This window comes from Cetorhinus maximus, chromosome 23 (assembly GCF_964194155.1).
Source record: "Cetorhinus maximus chromosome 23, sCetMax3.hap1.1, whole genome shotgun sequence".
Lineage (NCBI taxonomy): Eukaryota > Metazoa > Chordata > Chondrichthyes > Lamniformes > Cetorhinidae > Cetorhinus > Cetorhinus maximus.
Genome location: NC_135901.1, coordinates 26,558,683 through 26,580,829, shown reverse-complemented (window position 1 = coordinate 26,580,829; position 22,147 = coordinate 26,558,683). Strand labels below are relative to the sequence as shown.

At 45.7% G+C, this 22,147-nt stretch overlaps 3 protein-coding genes and 1 long non-coding RNA gene across 4 annotated transcripts in view; 3 read left to right on the top strand and 1 right to left on the bottom strand.

Moving 5' to 3' along the window:
* Positions 1–7,379, top strand: part of LOC144697918 (uncharacterized) — a 33,190-nt gene extending 25,811 nt beyond the window's left edge. The window contains exons 3-4 of the mRNA XM_078569880.1: positions 2,252–2,309; positions 6,126–7,379. Coding sequence (XP_078426006.1) covers positions 2,252–2,309; positions 6,126–7,067 — 1,000 coding nt within the window. The 3' untranslated portion in view covers positions 7,068–7,379. The remainder of the gene's footprint in view (positions 1–2,251; positions 2,310–6,125) is intronic.
* LOC144697294 (uncharacterized) overlaps positions 1–22,147 on the top strand; it is a 273,796-nt gene that overhangs the window by 75,402 nt on the left and 176,247 nt on the right. The gene's annotated exons all lie outside the window — the stretch shown is intronic.
* Positions 10,741–22,147, bottom strand: part of LOC144697395 (uncharacterized) — a 37,785-nt gene continuing 26,378 nt past the window's right edge. Inside the window, exons 5-6 of the mRNA XM_078569375.1 lie at positions 19,564–19,569; positions 10,741–13,550 (exon numbers count right to left, since the gene is read on the bottom strand). Of these exons, the coding sequence (XP_078425501.1) occupies positions 12,449–13,550; positions 19,564–19,569 (1,108 nt within the window). The 3' untranslated portion in view covers positions 10,741–12,448. The remainder of the gene's footprint in view (positions 13,551–19,563; positions 19,570–22,147) is intronic.
* The window catches only part of LOC144697459 (uncharacterized), a 296,931-nt gene continuing 291,798 nt past the window's right edge, over positions 17,015–22,147 (top strand). The window contains exon 1 of the long non-coding RNA XR_013580372.1: positions 17,015–17,231. This is a non-coding gene — a long non-coding RNA (uncharacterized LOC144697459). The remainder of the gene's footprint in view (positions 17,232–22,147) is intronic.

Here is a 22,147-nt window from a genome sequence, read left to right as displayed (position 1 = left end):
TAAACAGGTCTTTTTCTGAATGGCAGGCAGTGACTAGTGGGGCACCGCAGGGATCGGTGCTGGGACCCCAGCTATTCACAATATATATTAATGATTTACATGAGGGAACTAAATGTAATATCTCCAAATTTGCAGATGACACAAAGCTGGGTGGGAGGGTGAGCTGTGAGGAGGATGCAGAGGTGCTTGAGTGTGATTTGGATAAGCTGAGTGAGTGGGCAAATGCATGGCAGATGCAGTATATTGTGGATAAATGTGTGGTTATTCACTTTGGTAGCAAAAACAGGAAGGCAGATTATTATCTGAATGGCTAGCAATTGAGAGAGGGGAATGTGCAACAAGACCTGGGTATCCTCGTACACTAGTTGCTGAGGGTAAGCATGCATGTGCAGCAGGTGGTAAAGAAGGCAAATGGTATGTTGGCCTTCATAGTCAGAGGATTCGAGTACAGGAGTGGGGATGTCTTGCTGCAATTATACAGGGCCTTGGTGAGACCACACCTGGAATATTGTGTGCAGTTATGGCCTCCTTATCTGAGGGAGGATGTTTTTGCTTTAGGGGGAGTGCAGCGAAGGTTTACCAGACTGATTCCTGGGATGGCGGGACTGACATATGAAGAGAGATTGAGTCAGTTAGGATTATATTCGCTGGAGTTCAGAAGAATGAGGGAGGAATCTCATAGAAACCTGTAAAATTCTAACAGGACTAGACAGGGTAGATGCAGGAAGGATGTTCCCGATGGTGGGGGAGTCCAGAACCAGGGGTCATAGTCTGAGACTACGGGATAGACCATTTAGGACTGAGATGAGGAGAAATTTCTTCACCCGGAGAGTGGTGAGCCTGTGGAATTCGCTACCACAGAAAGTAGTTGAGACCAAAACATTGTATGTTTTCAAGAAGGAGTTAGATATTGCTCTTGGGGTGAAAGAGGTCAAAGGATAGGGGGAGAAAGCGGGAGCAGGGCTATTGAGTTGGATGGTCAGCCATGATCATAATGAATGGTGGAGCAGGCTTGAAGGGCCGAATGGCCTCCTCCTGCTCCTATTTTCTATGTTTCTATATTCTATGTTAAGTAAAGAGCCACATATTTTGCCATTTTTTTTTAAACCATTTTTCACCCTTTGACCTTTTTTTCCGACTTTTTTTATGTTCTTCCTGTCCTTCCTGTCATACTGTGGTATCATCACCTAAATTGCTGCCTTGCAATGCTGCCATATTGTTATTTTTTGTAAGCCTACGTATCCCCTCTTCAGAACCCTCGCCCTCCCCCCCGCCACCTCTACTTAGTTTAAAGTCCTCGCTACAGCCCCAGTTATTTGATTCGTCAGGACACTGGTCCCAGTATGGTCCAAGTGAAGCCTGACCCACCAGAACAGCTCTCTTCTACCCCAGCTCTTGTGCCAATGCTCCATGAGCTGAAACCCATTCCTCCCACACCAATCTTTGAGCCACACATTTAACTCCTTGACTTTATTTGCCTGATGCCAGTTTGCCCATGGCTTAGGTAGTAATCCCAAGCTTACCTTGGAAGTTCTGCTTTTTAACTTAGCTGGTAACTGTTCAAACTCTTTCAGCAGAACCTCCTTTCTTGTCCTATCAATGTCGTTGGTACCAACGTGGATGACGACAACTGGATCTGGACTGTAACATCTTCACTCTCCACTGTTGGTCTTCTCCAGAAGGACTGCTGTAGACAGAAGGACTATTTCCTCCTCTGTTGCATTCTACTGCATCGACCTATTTGCTGCTGAAACCCTCATTTATCCCTTTTCTCCCTCTAGACCTGCCCATTCCAAATCTCTCCTAGCCTTCCTGTCACATTCCACTCCCTGTAAATCTGGAACACTGGTCCCTGTATCCTAACTCACACAGTTAGTCCCATTCGCCCACTACCCCATAATCACTGATCTACATTGATTCTTGTTCTGGCAATGCACCAATTTTACAATTCCCACATTTTATTTCAAATCCCTCCAGGATCTCACTCCTCCCTATCTCTGTAACCACCTCCAGCCTTGACATCCCTCCCGAGATGTTTCTGCTTGTCCAATTCTGGACTCTTGCACATCCCCGATTTTCATCACTCCACCAGTGCAGGGCCTGCATTCAGCTGCCTGGGTGATTAACTCTGGATTCCCTCCCTCGCCATCTCCACCTCGCTAACTTTCTCTTCTCTCCTTTAAGAGGGTCCTTAAAACCTGCCTCTTTCATCACCTGTCCTAATAGCTCTTTTTGTTATTTCACATTGAAGTTTGTTTGATAACATTGTGTGGCAGACAGAGCAGTTTCTGAAGAACACAGGACTGTGGGTAATCCAGCCACCATTAGAGACCAAGTCTCAGTTAATCTTCGTCTTAATCTGGCAAAGTGAGGGCAAGTTTTTGCTGCCATAGGGATTGTAAAATAAGAAAACCAAGTTTCAATGTCTTCCATTTGCACCATGTGATAATTGTCGTTGGTTAATCCTGACAATGAATCTCTATCAATAAGTCTATGATGGATCAATGCACCATTGTTCTCCTCATTTTATATTTTACAGATTTAAAGGAAAGTGGGATAACACTTAAAGAGAGAGAGGACTGTGGACAACATTAGCTTACACAGGGAAGTTTGGTGATCAGCGGTTTGGTGAGAATACAGTCAATCACAGAATTGTTTATAGCATTAGACCATTTGGCCCATCATGAGCAGGAGATGGGTCGAATGGACTAGATGAGATCTGAGAGGGCATGAGGGGAGATTGGAGTGAAACTAGAGAGAGAAGTGGTTTCAGGGCTCAGGGAAGGGGAATTTCAGAGGCAATTGTCCTGGTAGATTAGTGGAAGGGAAGGAAGCAGCAGAGGCAGCTGATTGGATTGTTTCAATCTTAATGGGAAAGAAACTCCATGAGCAACTCAAACGTGTTGCTGGAAGTGAGGATGGAGGAGACAGGGGAGAAGGAGAGCAATTCAAAAGGAACTAACTTGTGCCAGAGATATTAAAAAGGCTTGGCACAGTGTGTTTAACATAAAGCTGATCTACTTGACTTTTATCCAGATATTACCCCAAATAACTGGGCTAGAGTTTATTAACATCAGCAGAAACAGACATCAATGAACATGGATCGGTCCTGAACGTGATTAACAGAAAAATCCAATCACTGCAGCTACTTGTGAACGCTCCGGTATCTTAGCAGGGTGGATGACTGAGTGAATCCCTTCCCACATTTGGAACAAGTGAATGGTCTGTCCCCAGTGTGAACTCACTGATGCATCAGCAGGGTGGATGACCGAGCGAATGTCTTCTCACACTCGGAGCAGCTGAATGGTCTCTCCCCAGTGTGAATTTGCCAGTGTTTCAGCAGGTGGGATGACTGAGTGAATCCCTGCCCACATCCCGAGCAGGTGAATGGCCTCTCCCTGGTGTGACTGCGTTGATGAATTTCCAGCTGGGATGGGTAAGCAAATCCCTTCTCACAGTCCCCGCATTTCCATGATTTCTCTGCAGTGTGACTGCGCTTGTATCTCAACAAGTCAACTGATCGGTTGAAGCCTTGTTTAAATACAGAACATATGCACGGCTTCTTCCCACTGTGAAAGATGCTTTTTCCTTCTATGTTCAAAATCCAATCATATTCATGTTATTATAAATTGGGCGACTCAGTCAGATCCTGGTGTCATTTTTTTTTGTGTGTGAGTTTCCCAACTGCAAATCCTCCCCTTCTGACACCCTGCGAAATTGAATTAAAACTAAAAAAGAGGGCTTGAGAGAGAACCCGCAAAAACACAAAGGCAGCTTGTGAAATTGAGTTGAATGAATCTGATGATTTGTGGGGCCGGCACTAGGCAAACAGCATGCTGCATTGTCATAAATTCCCAACTGGTTCATTAGTGGAGGGGAACCAGTAACCCAATCTGGACCTACATAAGACTACGGCCTCTATGGGAGTACAGAGAGAGAGAGACGGGAGCAGCAGGGAGGGGGTTGAAGGAGGGAGGTTTCAGTGTCTGAAACTCAAACCAGAGCTTTCAGAACCTCCCCAGCCCTCGCTCCCTGTGACGTCACCAAGATGGCCACGCATGCGCTCCACTGAACCAACATGGCGGCTGTTAAACCTGGGTCCGATCCTGGGGGAAAAAAAACCCCTGTGGGGTCTGATTCAGGGATTACGGCCTACCCCAGGAGCTTATGAAGCCTCTCCGCCCTCCCCACCCCCACCCACTGCTCCATTCGCCCACATCTCACCCATTTCCAAAAGCCAGTCCCGCACTCAGAGGGGCCCTGAGCAAGGTGGCACTGCGCATGCTCCAGAGACAGTCCAGCACTGCGCCTGTGCACTGGACTCCTGTAGGCTGAATAGAATCACAGAATTACAGAATCCCACGGTGCAGAAGAGGCCCTTCGGCCCATCGAGTCTGCACTGACACGTGAGAAACACCTGACCTACCTACCTAATCCCATTTACCAGCACTTGGCCCATAGCCTTGAATGTTATGACGTGCCAAGCGCTCATCCAGGTACTTTTTAAAAGGATGTGAGGCAACCCGCCTCCACCACCCTCCCAGGCAGCGCATTCCAGACCGTCACCACCTTCTGGTTAAAGAGGTTTTTCCTCACATCCCCCCCCAAATCTCCTGCCCATCACCTTGAACTTGTGTCCCCCTCGTGACTGACCCTTCAACTAAGGGGAACAGCTGCTCCCTATCCACCCTGTCCATACCCCTCATAATCTTGTACACCTCAATCAGGTCGCCCCCCCCCGCCCCCCTCAGTCTTCTCTGCTCCAACGAAAACAACCCAAGTCTATCCAACCTCTCTTCATAACTCAAATGAAGTGTCCTCTAAACAGCACCTCCTCCCTATTGATCGTCACCCTAATTAATTTTCCCCAATTCTCCTCCCCTGAAGATGCGGACTTTATAGATCAGTTTCAGTCATCTGTTGCCTTCCACAATGTGTCACCCAGGTGTCTAAATCCTTACGCCTAAAGTCAACCAACTGCTTCGTTGAGGGAGCGTCACAGTCAACCCCACGTGCCCCTTTGTGTCCGACTCACCTCCTGCTGCGTAATGGCGGCCCGGGTTCCCACAAACCCGCGCGCTGGGGAAATCGCTGGATCCTCCGCGCAGGCGCGCTGGCCTGGACCGTGCATGTGCAGTGCGGGAGAGAGAGGGAAGCAACTGCGCATGTGCGGTGCGAGAGGGAGAGAGCGAGGGGAGGGAGCGCAACTGCGCATGTGCGGTGCGGGAGAGAACGAGAGAGCAACTGCGCATGTGCGGGGGGCGTGGCGTGGGGGCGCTGCGCATGTGCAGAGATGAGGGTGGGGCGCGTGTGAGGAAATCCGGCCAGACTGCGCATGTACGGAGAGAGTTGGTGGAGACGGAAGAAAAGCCGAGCGCTGATTGATTGGAGGACCCGAGCCCCCACTTCGGTCCTCCAGCTGTTCCCATTGGCCAACAGCTCAGCGCGTCTCGAGGTCAAAGTTTCTCCGAGAGCCCAGGTGGGGCGGGTTCAGGTCCCTCAGTGACTTCATGCGGGAGCTTGACCAATGGGGGTTGGAGGTTGGGAGGTTTGGACAAGAGATGAAAGATTGTTCCATCGAAGCCAGAATTGTCTGTTCAGTGCTGACTTTTGCAATTCCTTTTCCCAGGATATTAGAAGGGGAGGATCTACAGACAGAAACCTCAAACCAAACATCACACCAATTACTGACAAAGCCACTCAAGATTCATCGGGACCTGAATTTCACCCCACCTTAAACCAGCTTATATTTCACCCCTCTCCTAACTATACTTCAGTTCTGTTGAAGGGTCATGTGGACTCGAAACGTCGACTCTTTTCTTCTCCACCGATGCTGCCAGACCTGCTGAGTTTTTGCAGGTAATTCTGCTTTTGTCCTGAATTTCACTGACCACTGATTCTGGAAGGAGAAGTGTGTGTCTGTTCTGTCTGCTTCAAAAGGTTTTAAACATCAGCGTGACTGGAAAAGCACCGAGACACACACACACGCCCACTTGAGAGTTTCCAGCGGACTCACTGTGAAAGCAACCTTACACAGCCTGTAAAAGCATCGCACCATTCACAGCGGTCAGAGACTGAACAACTATTCTGTACGTGGACGAAGTTTGAGTTGATAATCGAGACAGAAGGACACACGCGCCATGGAGAGACCATGGAAATGTGGGGACTGTGGGAAGGGATTCCGTTCCCCATCTGCGCTGGAAACTCACCGACGAGTTCACACTGGAGACCGGCCTTTCACCTGCTCTGAGTGTGGGAAGGGATTCACTCAGTCATCCCATCTGCTGTTACACCGGCGAGTTCACACTGGGGAGAGGCCGTTTACCTGCCCTGAGTGTGGGAAGGGATTCAGTGATTCATCCACCCTCCTGAAACACCAGCGAGTTCACACTGGGGAGAGACCATTCACCTGCTCTGAGTGTGGGAAGGGATTCACTCAGTTGACTGGCCTACTGCGACACCGGCGAGTCCACACTGGGGAGTGTCCATTCACTTGCTCTGTGTGTGGGAAGGGCTTCACTCAGTTATCCAGTCTGCAGACACACAATCACATTCACACTGGGGAGAAGCCATTCACCTGCTCCACGTGTGGGAAGGGCTTCCGAGATTCATCTAGCTTGCGGAAGCACCGGCGATTTCACACCAGGGAGAAGCCGTTCACCTGCTCCATCTGTGAGAAGGGATTCAGCCAATCATCCAGCCTGCTGAGACACCATGGCAGTCACACCAATGAGAGACCTTTCAAATGCTCTGACTGTGGGGGTGCCTTTAAGAACTCTGAGGAACTAATGGTCCACCAGCGCATTCACACTGAGGAGAGACCGTTCAACTGCTCTCGCTGCACAAAGCGGTTTAGAACATCATCCAGCCTGAGCAGACACCAGCGAGTTCACACAGGGGAGAGGCCGTTCATCTGCTCTGTGTGTGGGAAGGGATTCAGCCAGTCATCCACCTTAGTGACACACAAGCGAACTCACACTGGGGAGAGGCCATTCACCTGTTCTGTGTGCGGGAAGGGATTCACTCAGTCTTCTAACCTCCTGGCACACCAGCGAGTTCATAAGTGATTACAGGGGGTTGGATTCTGCTTTTATTGCTGCTGTTAATCACATCCAGGACTAAACCATGTTCATTCTGACAATTGTTGAAGAGAGAGCGTCAGAGGGTTTCTTTCTGCTGGACTGGACGGTCTCAGGAAGTTGCTTCCAGTGAGCTGATGGTCTTTGAGCCTGGGAGTGCACATTTCCACTGAAATGATCCACAAAAGCTGATAAAGTACATTTATTTTATTCTGGATAGTAAATAGTGTTCTGTCCGCAACTACAGGTAGATCTAAAATAAATACATTTGTCTCTGTTCCGTTGAGTCTACAGCACAGAGCCAGGTCAGTCGGCTCAATTGGTCTATCAGTATTTATGTTCCACATGATCCTCCACCCACCCCTCTTCATCTCCCCCATCAGCATATCCTTCTATTCCTTTCTCCTTCATGTATGTATCTAGCTTCCCCTTCAATGTATTCATGCTATTCACCTCAACCACTCGCTGTGGGAGTGAGTTCCACATTCTCACCACTCACTGGGGAAAGAGGTTTCTTATGAAATCGCTACTAGATTATTGAAGCCCTTCATAATCTTAAAGACTTCCATCAGGTCACCCTTCAGCCTTCTCTTTTCTTGAGAAAAGTGCCTCTACCACCACCCCCCTCCCCTCCCCTCGCTCTACCAAGGGTTAGCATGGAGGTGATGGCGTAGTGGTATTGTTGCTGGACTAGTAATCCAGAGAGCTGAGGTAATTTTCTGGGGAGCTGGGTTCAAATCCCAGATGGTGGAATTTAAATTCAATAAAAATCTGGAATTAAAAGTCTAATGATGACCATGAAACCATTGTTGATTGTTGCAAAAACCCATCTGGTTCATTAATGTCCTTTAGGGAAGGAAATCTGCTGTCCTTACCTGGTCTGGCCTACACGTGACTCCAGACCCACAGCAATGTGGTTGGCTTTTAAATGCCCTCTGAACAAGGCTAATCAGGGATGGGCAATAAATGCTGGCCTAGCCAGCAACATCCACATCCAATGAAATTTTTGAAAAATGCTAGGTTTAGTTCTAGGTTTATTATTATGAATCTTTGTTGCCCCTTCTCCAGTGCCTCTATTTCCTTTTTTTAAATGGAGATCACAAATGTTGACAGTACTCTCAGTGTAGTCTCCCCATGGGTCTAAACAAGTTGACATATCCTCCCTGCTTTTCAATTCTGTCCCTCTAGAATGGAACCCTATATATAGGCCCCAAATTGAAGGAAGAAAGTGAAGTTCTGAGAGAAGTTGCCCGGGAGATTTATGCGAAAGGTACCAGAGACCAGGGACTTCAGTGAGTTGGAGAGATTGGAGCAGCTGAAATTTCTGTCTTTAGATCATCGAGTCATGAGGGTGGAGAATGGGGCCATTCAGCCCATCGAGTTCATGCCAGCTCTTTATGGACAGAATCAGTCATTCCCACTGCCTCGTTCTATCGCCGACCCTGCAAGTTTATTTCCCACAAGTGCCCATCCAATTCCACCTCAAAAATGTTTATTTTCTCTGCTTCCACCACCCTCGTGGGCAGCGAGTTCCAGGTCATTACCATTCGCTGTGTAAAAATATTCTTCCTCACATCCCCCTACTTCTCTTGACCAAAACTTGAAAACTTTGCCCCTCTTTCTTGCACCACCAGCTAATGGGAACAGCTTTTCTTTGTCCACCTTATCTAAATCTATTATAATCTTGTACACCTCTATCAAATTGCCCCTCAACCTCCTTTGCTCCAAGGAAAACAACCCCAGCTTCTCCAACCTAACCTCGTGGTTAAAATCTCTCATCCCTGGAACCATTCTGGTAAATCTCCTCTCCACCCTATCAGGGATCCTCACACTCTTCCTAAAGTGCGGTGACCAGAACTGGATTCAATATGCTAGTTGTGGCCCAACCAGAACTTTATAAAAGTTCAGTATAGCTTCCCTATTTTTCTTCTCAATATCTCTATTCCTGAAGCCCAAGATCCCATTTGCTTTGCTAATTCCTCTCTCGCTGTGTCCTGTCACCTTCAATGATCTCTGCACATGAACCCCCAGGTCCCTCTGTCCCTGCTCACTCTTTAGAGCTGTGCCATTAAGTGTGCACTGCCTCTCCCTATCCCTTCCGCCAAATCACATTACCTCACGCTTCTCTGTTTTAAATTCCATCTGCCAGTTCAGAGAATGTTAAGGGGAAATTTAAGTGTCACACTAAACAGACAGGGAACAGGAGGCACTGCTTCCTTTGCCCTTTCATCTACCATTGAAGATGATCCCTCCTGATAAATGCACGCGAGGCTCATAGAATCACAGAAGGAGGCTATTCGGCCCATCGTGATCATGCTGGTATCTAGCTTCATAATTCATACATTTTGGAAAATAACTTTCAGTTTGTGGATTGGAATTCTTTCAAATGTGGATAGATGGAAACGCCTGGTTGAGAAACTGGTAAACACAACTCTGATATTGAGTCAACAAACATCACCTTTTAACAAGGTCAGAGTTGATTGTGAGCACAGTTAAGCAATGAATCAAGACTTTTTATTGCTCACAGAAGGCAGTTTGCAGGCAGCTTGGTCAGTCAGCAGGAAATGTGGGACCAGGAACCGTGAACCAGCTGTGGGACTGGAAGCCTAGAGGGCCGATAAGAACCAGGGGTGTTCCTAATGTTTAAATCCCTCAGCAAGAAGGCAGTGAAGCCCACGCTTGGACTGAGGAGTCCACAGTTTTGAGGTCTTAAAGGAAAGTTCGAAGGTTGCTGAGCCAAAAGCCAATGGAAGAACCCCATAAAACCTTGGAGCTTGGGAAATAGCTGGAATATGAGGAGAATTAAAGTGAATTCTGGAGAGCTTTGGCATACCTTTTGGGATAATCCCAGGAACAGAAGTGAATGAACCTTCAATATATCGCTAAATATAAGAGAACTCTTGGGGGTGGCTAAAAAGTAGAACTGGGTTTATAGCTTAAGTCTTTATAAATTATGGTGTTAAGTTCGTAGTGCTGGTTTTTAATTTTCTTTTGCTTGATATATGCAGTAAAGTTTGTTTTTGTTTAAAAACGTGGAATCTTGTGGCACAATTCTTTCAGTTTATTACTGGGTGTTCGAATTTCTCTTTAATCATTAACGGTCCCGACCGGGATCATGACAATACATACAAACATTATTTCAAAACAAATCAAGGAGGAAAAAATATGATTTTCCTTATTTTGTACAAAGCATTACCAATATAAGACACCCACCCCTCTTTTAGGATCCCCAATAATTTCTTAGCTCGAGCGCTTCTTTTCGTGAAACAATCCAATAATTGATGACTAAAATTGGAACTAATTGTAGTCCCTTCTAAAACAGGAGGGCTATCGCCCAGCACAGAGGGTAATTTGGGATTTCTCCCGTAGACCAATCGATCGGGACGACACCCTCCAACCATCTGAAGTGAATTCTTTACATGAATCATCCATGCCAGTGCAGTTGTCAACTTGCAGTTTGGCTGATCAGCTAAGATTTTGTGCAGCATTTCATTGATCATCGCCTGATTCCGTCCACAGAGTCCATTGCTGAAAGGACTTTCAGCTCCGGTGTTCATGACCATAATGTTCATGTTTTCACACACGTCTCTAAACTCGTCATTTGCAAATTTCCCCTCCATTATCAGTCAGAAACTTAACTGATGGTCCAGGCCCTATCCATTTCCCATGACTTGATCTATAATCACCCTTTCATCCTTGCCATGCATTGTTGGAGAAAGACTAAATCGGGTTACCATGTCTATAAAATGTAGAATGAAAATATTTCTGTCTTTGTCCCATACCTTTAGATCCATGGCAACGACCTCATTAAAGTCACGTGCCAAGGGAAGGTTTACAATAGGATGTGACGGCGTCCTCCGATACTTTTCACACATTTCACACTTTGCACTGATCTCTTCTATGGGCCTCGTATACTCTTCATCAACCACCCCTGCATCTTTTAGCTGGATTTTTAATCTTTGACAAGAAGAGTGACCAAATTGTCTGTGTAGCTTTAAGATCATTTGTTTTTTTTCTCTCTGATTCTTATCACCTGATGCCATTAATCTTTCTCAAACACACTGATTAGAAACATCAGGTATTGTTAAGGGCATACGATAATGTCCTGATTGAGTAAACTGCAGATCCACTGACTTTCCAAAAACAGTTGTCTTATCTTGCTCCATGTCCAGTTGCATTTGTGCCTTTTTCATGGAAGGTTTACTCAACAGTAAGGATATCTCACCAGAGGTTACACCAGTCCTGATAAAGTGGCTGACTCCAACTATTTTGTATGGAATCACCACTCTCTTTCATGACTTCAATGTGTGACATCGCCCAAACCTAAACAAGTCGAACTGTCATACTCCTTAACCTTGTGTCTATCTGGGTAACATCTTCACCAACCTGATCCACACACTGTCGAGGTGCAGAAACTATCTAGCACAGCACAGTTGAATGAGTCTGTAACTAACACACTCATCACTGGATCAAAGCTCCTTATGACTAGCACAGTTCCTTCAGAGTGATCATCATCTTCAGCCTCAGAATTCTCTGTGTCATGTATCACTTCAAAGACCTTGATTTTCCTCCTTGGACAGTTCATCACATCATGACGTTTTGAGTCAGGCCTGAAACACCTGTTAATTGTTCCCTGGTCATTCCTGGGGTTCATTCACCTATTAGTGCTGTTCCAATCCTGTCCTTTGTTGTGATATCCAGATCTGTTAATGATGCTTTCACCCTCATTCGAGACCTGTCAAAGTCTGACCATGTTTCATAGGCATCCAAGAGATCGTCTTTCTTGTAAACCTCATCAATGAACCAGAATAGAAGATCCAAACCATCATCAGTATCCAACTGATGGGCATCCAGCTCACTAAATACTTGGCTTCTGATTTTAATTTTGTCAGGAAGTGACAATGCCAAGGCCAGACCTTGTTTCCTCCTTGGGGTAGTGATGTAACCCTTGTCCACATATCCACTTCATTCTTCCACTGTTCATATGGTTCAGACTCCAAGAACATCGGTGGGTTATCAGACCCTGACACTTCCCACTTGCTTTTAGCCATTTCTCACAAAGGCCACTAGGATTGTTAGTCTCTGTCTGAAATCTTATTTTCCTTGAGTTTCAAACCTTCACCATTAGGCAAGCATTCTGTGTTACCATGTTATAATCCTGACAGGCATAGGGTGGAGTCAATCTTTATTTAGTATATATTTATTCACAGAGTGAAACATTAAAGGTATATACCTCCGATGCCATGGTATATCAGGAAGTGTCTCTTTATATGTGATCATTATAACTATCCAATCAATGCCTTTCACCGATATATACTTAACCTCAATTGATACAATTAACATCCACAGTCAGAGCATCTAAAAGGTCTCTAGTCGGTGTGACTGCCATGGTGTCTCAGCAGCTTGGATGGACAAGGGAATCTCTTCCCAAACACGGAGGAGGCGAATGGCCTCTCTCCGCTGTGAACTCGCTGGTGTGTCTGCAGGTGGGATGACTGAGCGAATCCTTTCCCACACACGGAGCAGGTGAACGGCTTCTCCCCGGTGTGAATCCGCTGATGTCTCAGTACATCGGATGACATTCGAAACCTCTTTGCACATCGAGAGCAGCTGAACGGTCTCTCCCCAGTGTGAACTCGCTGATGTCTCAGTAGGTCGGACGACGTTCTAAACCTCTTTGCACAGCGGGAGCAGCTGAAGCGTCTCTCCTCCGTGTGAACTCGCTGATGTCTCAGTAGGTCGGACGACGTTCTAAACCTCTTTGCACAGTGGGAGCAGCTGAAGGGTCTCTCCTCCGTGTGAACTCGCTGATGTCTCAGTAGGTCGGACGATGTTCTAAACCTCTTTGCACAGCGGGAGCAGCTGAAGGGTCTCTCCTCAGTGTGAATGCACTGGTGGGTCATCAGGTCGGCTGAGTTTTTAAAGCAGCTCCCACAGTCAGAGCATTGAACAGGTTTCTTATTGTGAGTGACCTGGTGTCCCAGGAGACTGGATGACTGTCTGAATCCCTTCCCGCAAACAGGGCAGGTGAAGGGTCTCTCCCCAGTGTGGATGCGGCGGTGCCTCAACAAGTTGGATGACTGAGTGAATCCCTTCCCACACTCAGAGCAGGTGAACGGCCTCTCCCCGGTGTGAACGTGTTGGTGCGTCAGCAGGAGGGAGGACTGAGTGAATCCCTTCCCACATTCAGAGCAGGTGAACAACCCCTCGCCGGTGTGAATTCGCTGATGGTTCCGCAGGGCGGATGACCGTGTGAACCCCTTGCCACACATGGAGCAGGTGAACGGTCTCTCCCCAGTGTGAAGCCGCTGGTGCACCAGCAGCGCAGGCGAATCACTGAATCCCTTCCCACACTCCGAGCAGGAGAACGGCCTCTCCCTGATGTGAACTCGCTGGTGATTCCGCAGGGTGGATGAATCACTGAATCCCTTCCCGCACTCAGAGCAGGTGAACGGCCTCTCCCCGGTGTGACTGCGTCGATGAGTTTCCAGCTTCGATGGGCAGGTGAAGGCCTTTGCACAGTCCTCACATTTCCATGGTTTCTCCATGGTGCGAGCGTCCTTGTGCGTCTCCAGGTTCACCAATCAGCTGAAGCGTCGTCCTCACAAGGAACACATGTACAGACTCTCCCCACGGTGAATCTTTCAATCTTTTTCAGGCTGTGCAACTAGTTAAAGCTCTTTCCACAGTCAGTGCACTGGGACACTCTCACTCGGGTGTGTGTGTCTTGGTGCTTTCCAGTCACACTGATCTTTAAACTATTTGAAGGAGACAGAACAGATAAACATTTCTCCTTCTAGTTTCAAATGCGGATGATACTCAGGTCCCGAATAGTCATGTGACTCTGTCAGGTCTTGACACGATGTTTGCCTGAGACTTGTGTCTGTAAATCCTCCTCTTCTAATATCCTGTAAAAGGAGTTTATAAAAGTCATCACTGTCAGTACAGGGTAGAAATTGAGAACAGACAATTCTAGTTTCTATGGAACATTCTTTCCTCTCTCATTCCCCAAAAGCTGTAAATCTCCATCCCACACACGCCAATGTAACGCCCTTATTCAAAAAGGGAGGGAGACAAAAACAGGTAACGATAGGTCAGTTAGCTTAACATCAGTCATTGGGAAAATGTTGGAGTCTATTATAAAGGGTGTAATAGCAGAGCATTTAGAAATGCATAGTCTAATCAAGCAGAGTGAGCATGGCTTCATGAATGGGAAATACTGCCTAACAAATTTATTAGAATTCTTTGAGGAGGTAACAAGCAGGATCGATAAAGGGGAACCAGTAGATGTAATATATTTGAATTTCCAAAAGGCATTCAATAAGGTACCACACATAAGGCTGCTTAATAAGATAAGAGCCCATGGTGTTGGGGTAGTATATTAGCATGGAAAGAGGACTGGCTAACTAATAGAAGACAGAGAGTTGGGATACAGGGGGCATTTTCAGGATGGCAACCTGTAACTCGTGGAGTGCCACAGGGATCAGTGCTGGGGCCACAATTATTTACAATACATATTAATGACTTGGATGAGGGACAGGAATGTACTGTCACCAAGTTTGCCGATGACACAAAAATAGGTGGGAAGGCAAGTGGTGAGGATGACACAAAGAGCCCACAGAGGGATATAGACAGGTTAAGTGAGTGGGTAAAAACATGGCAGATGGAATATAATGTGGGAAAATGTGAGATTATGCACTTTGGCAGGAAGAATAGAGGAGCTGAATATTAATTAAATGGAGAAACACTGCAGAAGGCTGCAGCACAGAGGGAAATGGAGGTCCTCGTGCATGAATTACAAAAAGCTAACATACAAGTTCAACAGATAATAGAGAAGGCAACTGGAATGTTGGCCTTTATTTCAAAGGGAATGGAGTATAATAGGGAAGTCTTGCTAAAACTATACTAGGCACTAGTTAGAACACACCTAGAATACTGTGAACAATTTTGGTCCCCTTATCTCAGGAAAGATATATTGGCATTGGAGGCAGTCCAGAGAAGGTTCACTAGGTTGATCCCGGGAATGGAAGGGTTTTCTAATGAGGAGAGGTTGCATAGGTTGGGTCTGTACTCATTGGAGTTTAGAAGAATGAGAGGCGACCTTATTGAAACTTATAAGATTCTTAGGAGGCTTGGCAGGGTAGATGCTGAAAGGTTGTTTCCCCTTGTAGGAGAGTCCAGGATCAGAGGGCATAATCTCAGAGTAAGGGGGTGCCCATTTAAAACAGAGATGAGGAGGAATTTCTTCTCTCAGAGGATAGTCAGTCTGTGGAATTCTTTACCGTAGAGGGCTGTAGAGGCTGGGTCGTTAAGTATATTCAAAGCAGAGATTGACAGATTTTTAATCAGTTAGGGAATAAAGGGTTATGGGGAAAAGGCAGGAAAGTGGAGTTGAGGATTATTAGATCAGCCATGATCTCATTGAATGGCAGAGCAGACTCGATGAGCCAAATGGCCTACTTCTGCTCCTACGTCTTATGGTCACTCGCGCCATTCTTACTCTGCTGTACCTAACATATATCCTCCCTTTTCTCCCGAAGGAGTAATTCATGCTGATTGACATCCATGCTCATTTGTTTCCTGTCCTGGACACAGAGACCTGAAAATCTTCATCCAGGCTGCTGACATAAATATATATGTACAAAAAATTGTATGCAATATATAGAACTATTACTTGATTTGAGATACAGGGGTGGGAGAGGAAGAACTTTACTTAGACAGAGAATCATAGAGGTCTACAGCACAGAAAAAGGCCCTTCCGCCCATCGAGTCTGCACCGGTCAAATAAATACCTAACTATTCTAATCCCAGCGAGCAGTCATGACCTGGAACTCGCTGCCTACAAGAGTACTGGAAGCGGAGCCAACCAATGATTTCAGAATGAAATTGGGTGGCACTTGAAGGAATCAAACTTACCGGGGAACAGGGATATAGAGAGGGGAAGGGACTGACTGGATTGCTGTGCAGAGTTGGCATGGACTCGAGTTGCCGAATGGACTTCTTCTGTCCCCTGATGGCTGTTTGAGTGGAAATATATAACAAAACTGTAATACTGTAGTACTTTTTATAAGCCTAGAAACAATAATAAATGAACTTGATAACAGACCCATAAATAATATATCAAATATGTAGCATATAACAACACTAGACATATCTCTGTTGTTGCGATCCCCATGAAAATCAATAACTTTATAGTAAAGAAATTCCCAGACAACTCCAACAAAATAAACTGAAGGATAAGGTTTCACTTTTTAACAACTATTCCTGTAAAAATCAAACTAAAATCAAGATAAATGAAGGATACATTAAGAGACAAACAGTATTTGAATAGACAGGATAAATTTGACTTTAAACAATTTATACAATAAAAACAGGTTCCACAAAATCATTTCCCCCCTCAGCATATTTGGCACTAATTCCAGTTACAGATTCCCACAACTCTCTGTATTTCCCAGGGGAGGGAAAGAAAGTCTTTTACTCACAGATGCTGAACAGAAGAGGGAGTTTTAGACTTAGTGTGAAGCTAAAAACAAATGCTGGGCTGTTTAAAATCAAACTACTTGTCCTGCAAAAAATGAGGGGAAGACATTTTGTCAAGTCTCTTCCCCTCCCCCCAACTCCCTCAGCTGGTAGCCCAGCGCGCAGGCGCAGAAAGCGCTGCTGACCCCCGAGCTGACCCCAGGAGCAGGCGCAGTGGCGGCTGCCGCCAGCGGTCGCTCTCGATCTATTTTTTGGAGCAGCCACCCGCCCGAGAGAGTGAGAGGGAGGGGGGGTTGGAGAGTTCGCCGAGCGGGGCTTCTCGCTCTGGCCGGAGCCGTCAGCCGGTTGCCTGGAAACCCTGGCTCGAGGAGGTGGAGTGGGGGGAGGGGCTCCCGTGTCCGCGCGCCTGGCCTGCAGCCTGGAACCCGAGGACGTCACCGCGGAGCGGAGTGATTCCTATTGGCTGATTCAGGCAGGGTTCCATTCTGGACGTCACAATGCGGAATTTGGTCAATGAACTTCAGACTCAAACTTCCTCCTCTGGGCAACATCTGTGAGGAAATCAATGCTTCCCCCCTTTCCATTTCTTTTCTAATCCTGAGGGTAAATTGTTGACTTGCAGAAACTGAAGGGAAAGGGAGTGAATCCAGGGAGGGTACAGACTCTGGAAAGGTTGCCCAGGTCTCTCTCTCTCTCTCTCTTTCTTAAAAACATTGACATCCTTTGCTCCAACAGCTTGTCACATTTATTTAAGATAAAAACAAAAAGCTAAAAGCTACTGCGGATGCTGGAAATCCAAAACAAAACAAAAACAGAATTACCTGGAAAAGCTCAGCAAGTCTGGCAGCATCGGCGGAGAAGAAATCAGTCAACGTTTCGAGCCCTCATGGTCCTTCGGCAGAACTGCAGCATAGTTTCAACAAGGGAGAAATATAAATTGGTTTAAGGTGGGTGGGGTGGGGGGGAAGAGACACATTGAGGGTGTGGTTTGAGCAGATAATAATCAAAAGATGTCACAGACAAAAGGGTCAAAGAGGTGTTGAAGGTGGTGGTCTTTGTCTGAGAAAAGTGCTAATTAAGAATGGAAAACAGGATATTCAAAGTACAGCTCTAGTGGGGGTGGGGTGGAAAGACTAAAGGTTTTAGTTTTAGATTTAAAAATAATGGAAATAGGTGGGGAAAGAAGAATCTATATAAATTATTGAAAAAAAAGCGGGTGGGGGGGGGAAAAGAAACGGGGTGGGGATGGGGGGAGGGGGAGTTTAAGATCTAAAGTTGTTGAATTCAATATTCAGCCCAGAGGGCTGTAAAGTGCCTAGTCGGAAGATGAGGTGCTGTTCCTCCAGTTTGCGTTGGGCTTCACTGTGAAGCCCAACGCAAACTGGAGGAACAGCACCTCATCTTCCGACTAGGCACTTTACAGCCCTCTGGGCTGAATATTGAATTCAACAACTTTAGATCTTAAACTCCCCCATCCCCACCCCGTTTCTTTTCCCCCCCCCACCCGCTTTTTTTTCAATAATTTATATAGATTCTTCTTTCCCCACCTATTTCCATTATTTTTAAATCTAAAACTAAAACCTTTAGTCTTTCCACCCCACCCCCACTAGAGCTGTACTTTGAATATCCTGTTTTCCATTCTTAATTAGCACTTTTCTCAGACAAAGACCACCACCTTCAACACCTCTTTGACCCTTTTGTCTGTGACATCTTTTGATTATTATCTGTTCACACCACACCCTCAATGTGCCTCTTCCCCCCCACCCCACCCACCTTAAACCAATTTATATTTCTCCCTTGTTGAAACTATGCTGCAGTTCTGCCGAAGGGCCATGAGGGCTCGAAACGTTGACTGATTTCTTCTCCGCCGATGCTGCCAGACTTGCTGAGTTTTTCCAGGTAATTCTGTTTTTGTTTTGTCACATTTATTTGTCTGGTGAAAAGGATGGCCTCTTTCCTAATGTTCATAATTAAAGGGTTGGTTGGCATTTAATGTGGCTGGCATGTAAGGGGACAGTAAATATAGGGCTTAGGTATGTTTGTGTGAAATTTGCATGTTATTTACGGTTTTCTAATTAAGTACATTTATTTAATTTCTAGCTTACTAATATTGTACAGTATATATTTCCAAACAAAGAAGCGTTAAGACACAGAAGGAGTCTATTTGGCAACCTGAGCCCATGCTGACTCTGTGGAGTAACCCAGTCAGTCCCATTCTCCTTCGAAATCCCCATAGCCATGGAAGTTTGTTTCCTTCAAGTGCCCATCCAATTTCATTTTAAATTCATTGATCGTTTCTGCTTCAACCATCCTCACAGGCAGAGAGTTCCAGGACATGATCACATTCTGCCTAAATAAAGTTCTTTGTTACATCCCCTGTTGTGGGGAAATTAAATATATATATTAAAAAAAGGAGAACACAGTAAGAATTTGCTGAACATACTTAAAAGCTCCAGGCAGCCATTGATGCTAAACCTATTGACAATTGAGGATAAGCAGATGGACATTGCACACCAAGAGGCTTTGAGTTTTTGTGTGATTTACACAATGTCAAGAAATGAGCTAATGTCCAGTAACAGGGAGGACAGCGTCTGTTAGGCAGGACAATTCAAGTGGTGCAATGATGCGGTGAAGCCTTGAGAGCTAGACTAGAGATAAAACATGGCATAAAGTTAGATTAAGTGTACTCCTCTCAGCTAGGGAAGGGGCAGATGGTTTGAGCTTAGATATGGGAGGACATACAATAGACAAAGAGTCTACTGCATTTGCTGCTCCCGATGTGGTTTCCTCTACATTGGAGAGACCAAACTCAGACTGGGTGACCGCTTTGCGAAACACCTTTGGTCTGTCCGCAAACATGATTCAGACCTCCCTGTCACTTGCCATTTCAACACATTACCCTGCTCTCATGCCCACATGTCCGTCCTTGGCCTGCTGCAATGTTCCAGTAAAGCTCAGCTCAAATTGGAGGAACAGCACCTCATCTTCCAACTAGGCACTTTACAGCCTTCTGAACTGAATATTGAGTTCAACAACTTTAGATCATGAACTTCCTCCTCCATCCCCACCCCCTTTCCTATCCCCCCTTTTCCAATAATTTATATATATTTTTCTTTTCCCACCTATTTCCATTATTTTTAAATGTGTTTCCATCCATTGTTTTATCTCTACCTCTTAGCCTATTTCAATCCCTTCCCCCCACCCCACCCCCACTAGGGCTATCTGTACCTTGCTCGTCCTGCTTTCTACCCTTAATGTCACCATTAGCACATTTCTTAGCTAATGTCATCACCATCAATACCTCTTTGTCCTTTTGTCTATGACATCTTTTGGTTATCTCCACCTATCACCGGCCCTCTATCTAGCTCTACCTGTCCCACTCCCCCCCTTAAACCAGCTTATATTTCACCTCTTTTCTATTTTTCCTTAGTTCTGATGAAGAGTCATTCAGACTCAAAACATTAACTGTGTTGCTCTCCGCAGATGCTGTCAGACCTGCTGAGTTTTTCCAGTTATTTTTGTTTTTGTTTTGGATTTCCAGCATCCTCAGTTTTTTGCTTTTATCTTAGACAAAGAGGGGGCTTTGATGAAACACAAACAGTCTTGAGCTGTGAGAACCAAGGTCTTTGCGTACGTGTTTTAATTTTGATTGAATAATATAATTATGTATACATCCTTTAGAATAATTGGTTAGCAAAATCACATGTTTATGTACTCAATAGGATAGAGTTAGTATGGGACCGGTGTGTCGGTTACCAATTCGATGTATTCTAATAAGAAAAAGTACAAAAGTAATGAAATGTAATCAGTCTGGGAGTTGGGTCTTCCTTCTTAGGAATGATTGCGGCTCCCTTGCATATGCTTGAATAAAACCGGTTAAAGGAAGCCTGAGTTTCTGTGGTCGCTGTGTGATTGGGGATTGTAACTTCTCCTCTTCAACTGGCCTCTGTGGTAGTTGCTGGATTGGAGGGAGTACCTTCTTCCTCCCCCATGTATCACGTAACACTGTACTGTGTATTACATGAATTTTTATTCATAAATTTATATGCTCAATGTATAAAGAGAGAGAGTGAAGCGTTGTAAATGGAGTTGTTAATCAGCATGAATGAGCACCTTTAGGAGAATTTGGAGGGTGTATATTCAGAGAACAGAGAGGGAGTGTGTGGATCAGAGATTTACAACTTCAGGGGAACGAGAGAGGAAAGAATGATCCATAGCAACTAGAATCGTCAGTTCAGATTTTCTATCCTGGAATGACAGTGATGACTTTTATAAACTCCTTTGACAGGATATCAGAAGGTGAAGGATTTGCAGACGGAAATATCAAAGCAACATCACATCAAGACCTGACAGAGTCACTTGATTCATGGGAGTCGAATATCATCGGCCTTTGAATCTAGAAGGAGAAACGTTTGTCTGTTCTGTCAGCTTCAAAAGATTTTAAACATCAGTGTGACTGAAAAAGCACCGAGACACACACACACCCGAGTGAGAGTGTTCCAGTGCACTGACTGTGGAAAGAACTTTAACCAGTTACACAGACTGAAAAAAATAAATGCAGCATTCTCAACGGGGGGAAATACTACACGTGTTTTGTGCATGGGAGAGGGTTCAGTCGATTGCCGAACCTGGAGAGATAAAAGGACTGCTGCACCATGGAGAGACCATGGGTATGTGAGGACTGTGGGAAGGGATACCGGTCCCCATCTGAGCTACAAACACATTGACATGTTCACGCCAGGGAGAGGCTGTTCACCTGCTCCGTGTGTGGAAAGGGATTCACTCAGTCAATCAACCTGCTGACACACCAGCAAGTTCACACTGGGGAGAAGCTGTTCACTTGCTTCATGTATTCAGGGATTCAATCAGTCATGCAGTCTGCAGAGACACCAGAGAGCTCACACTGGGAAGAGGCCGTCCACCTGCTCTGAGTGTGGGAAGGGATTCACTTCTCCCTCTCACCTGCTGAGATACCAGTAATTTCACACTGGGGAGAGGCTGTTCCCCTGCTTCATGTATCGAAAGGGATTCACTGAGTCATGCAGTCTGCAGCGACACCAGCGAGTTCACAATGGGGAGAGGCCATTTACCTGCTCTGTGTGCGGGAAGGGATTCACTCAGTCAAGCCACCTGCTGAGACACCAGCGTGTTCATGAGTGATTACAGGAGTTGGATTCTGCTGTTATTGCTGTTGTTAATCACATTTTGGACTGAACCAATCTTGCCTGAAACCTGAAATCTGTGACCTTGAGTCCCCGTGACCTTGAGTCCTTGTCCCATCAGTTAATGTGAATATCCTTACTTTGTCCACCTTATCTAAACCCGTCATAATCTTGTATACCTCTACAAAATATTCCTTCAACCCCCTTTTCCCCAAGGTGAACAACCCCAGCCTGACATCGAAAAGAACAAACGAACATGTTAAGGCTTGAAATCAGATGGGAATGTTTGATTTCTGATTTGAAGATATTATGAAAATATTGTATTGGGCAGTAAATGAATTGGAATAATGCACCTTGGGTGTGGTTCAATGGAATATATCAATTTGGTCTCCACCTACGTTCTAGTACATATGACCATCGGAGCAT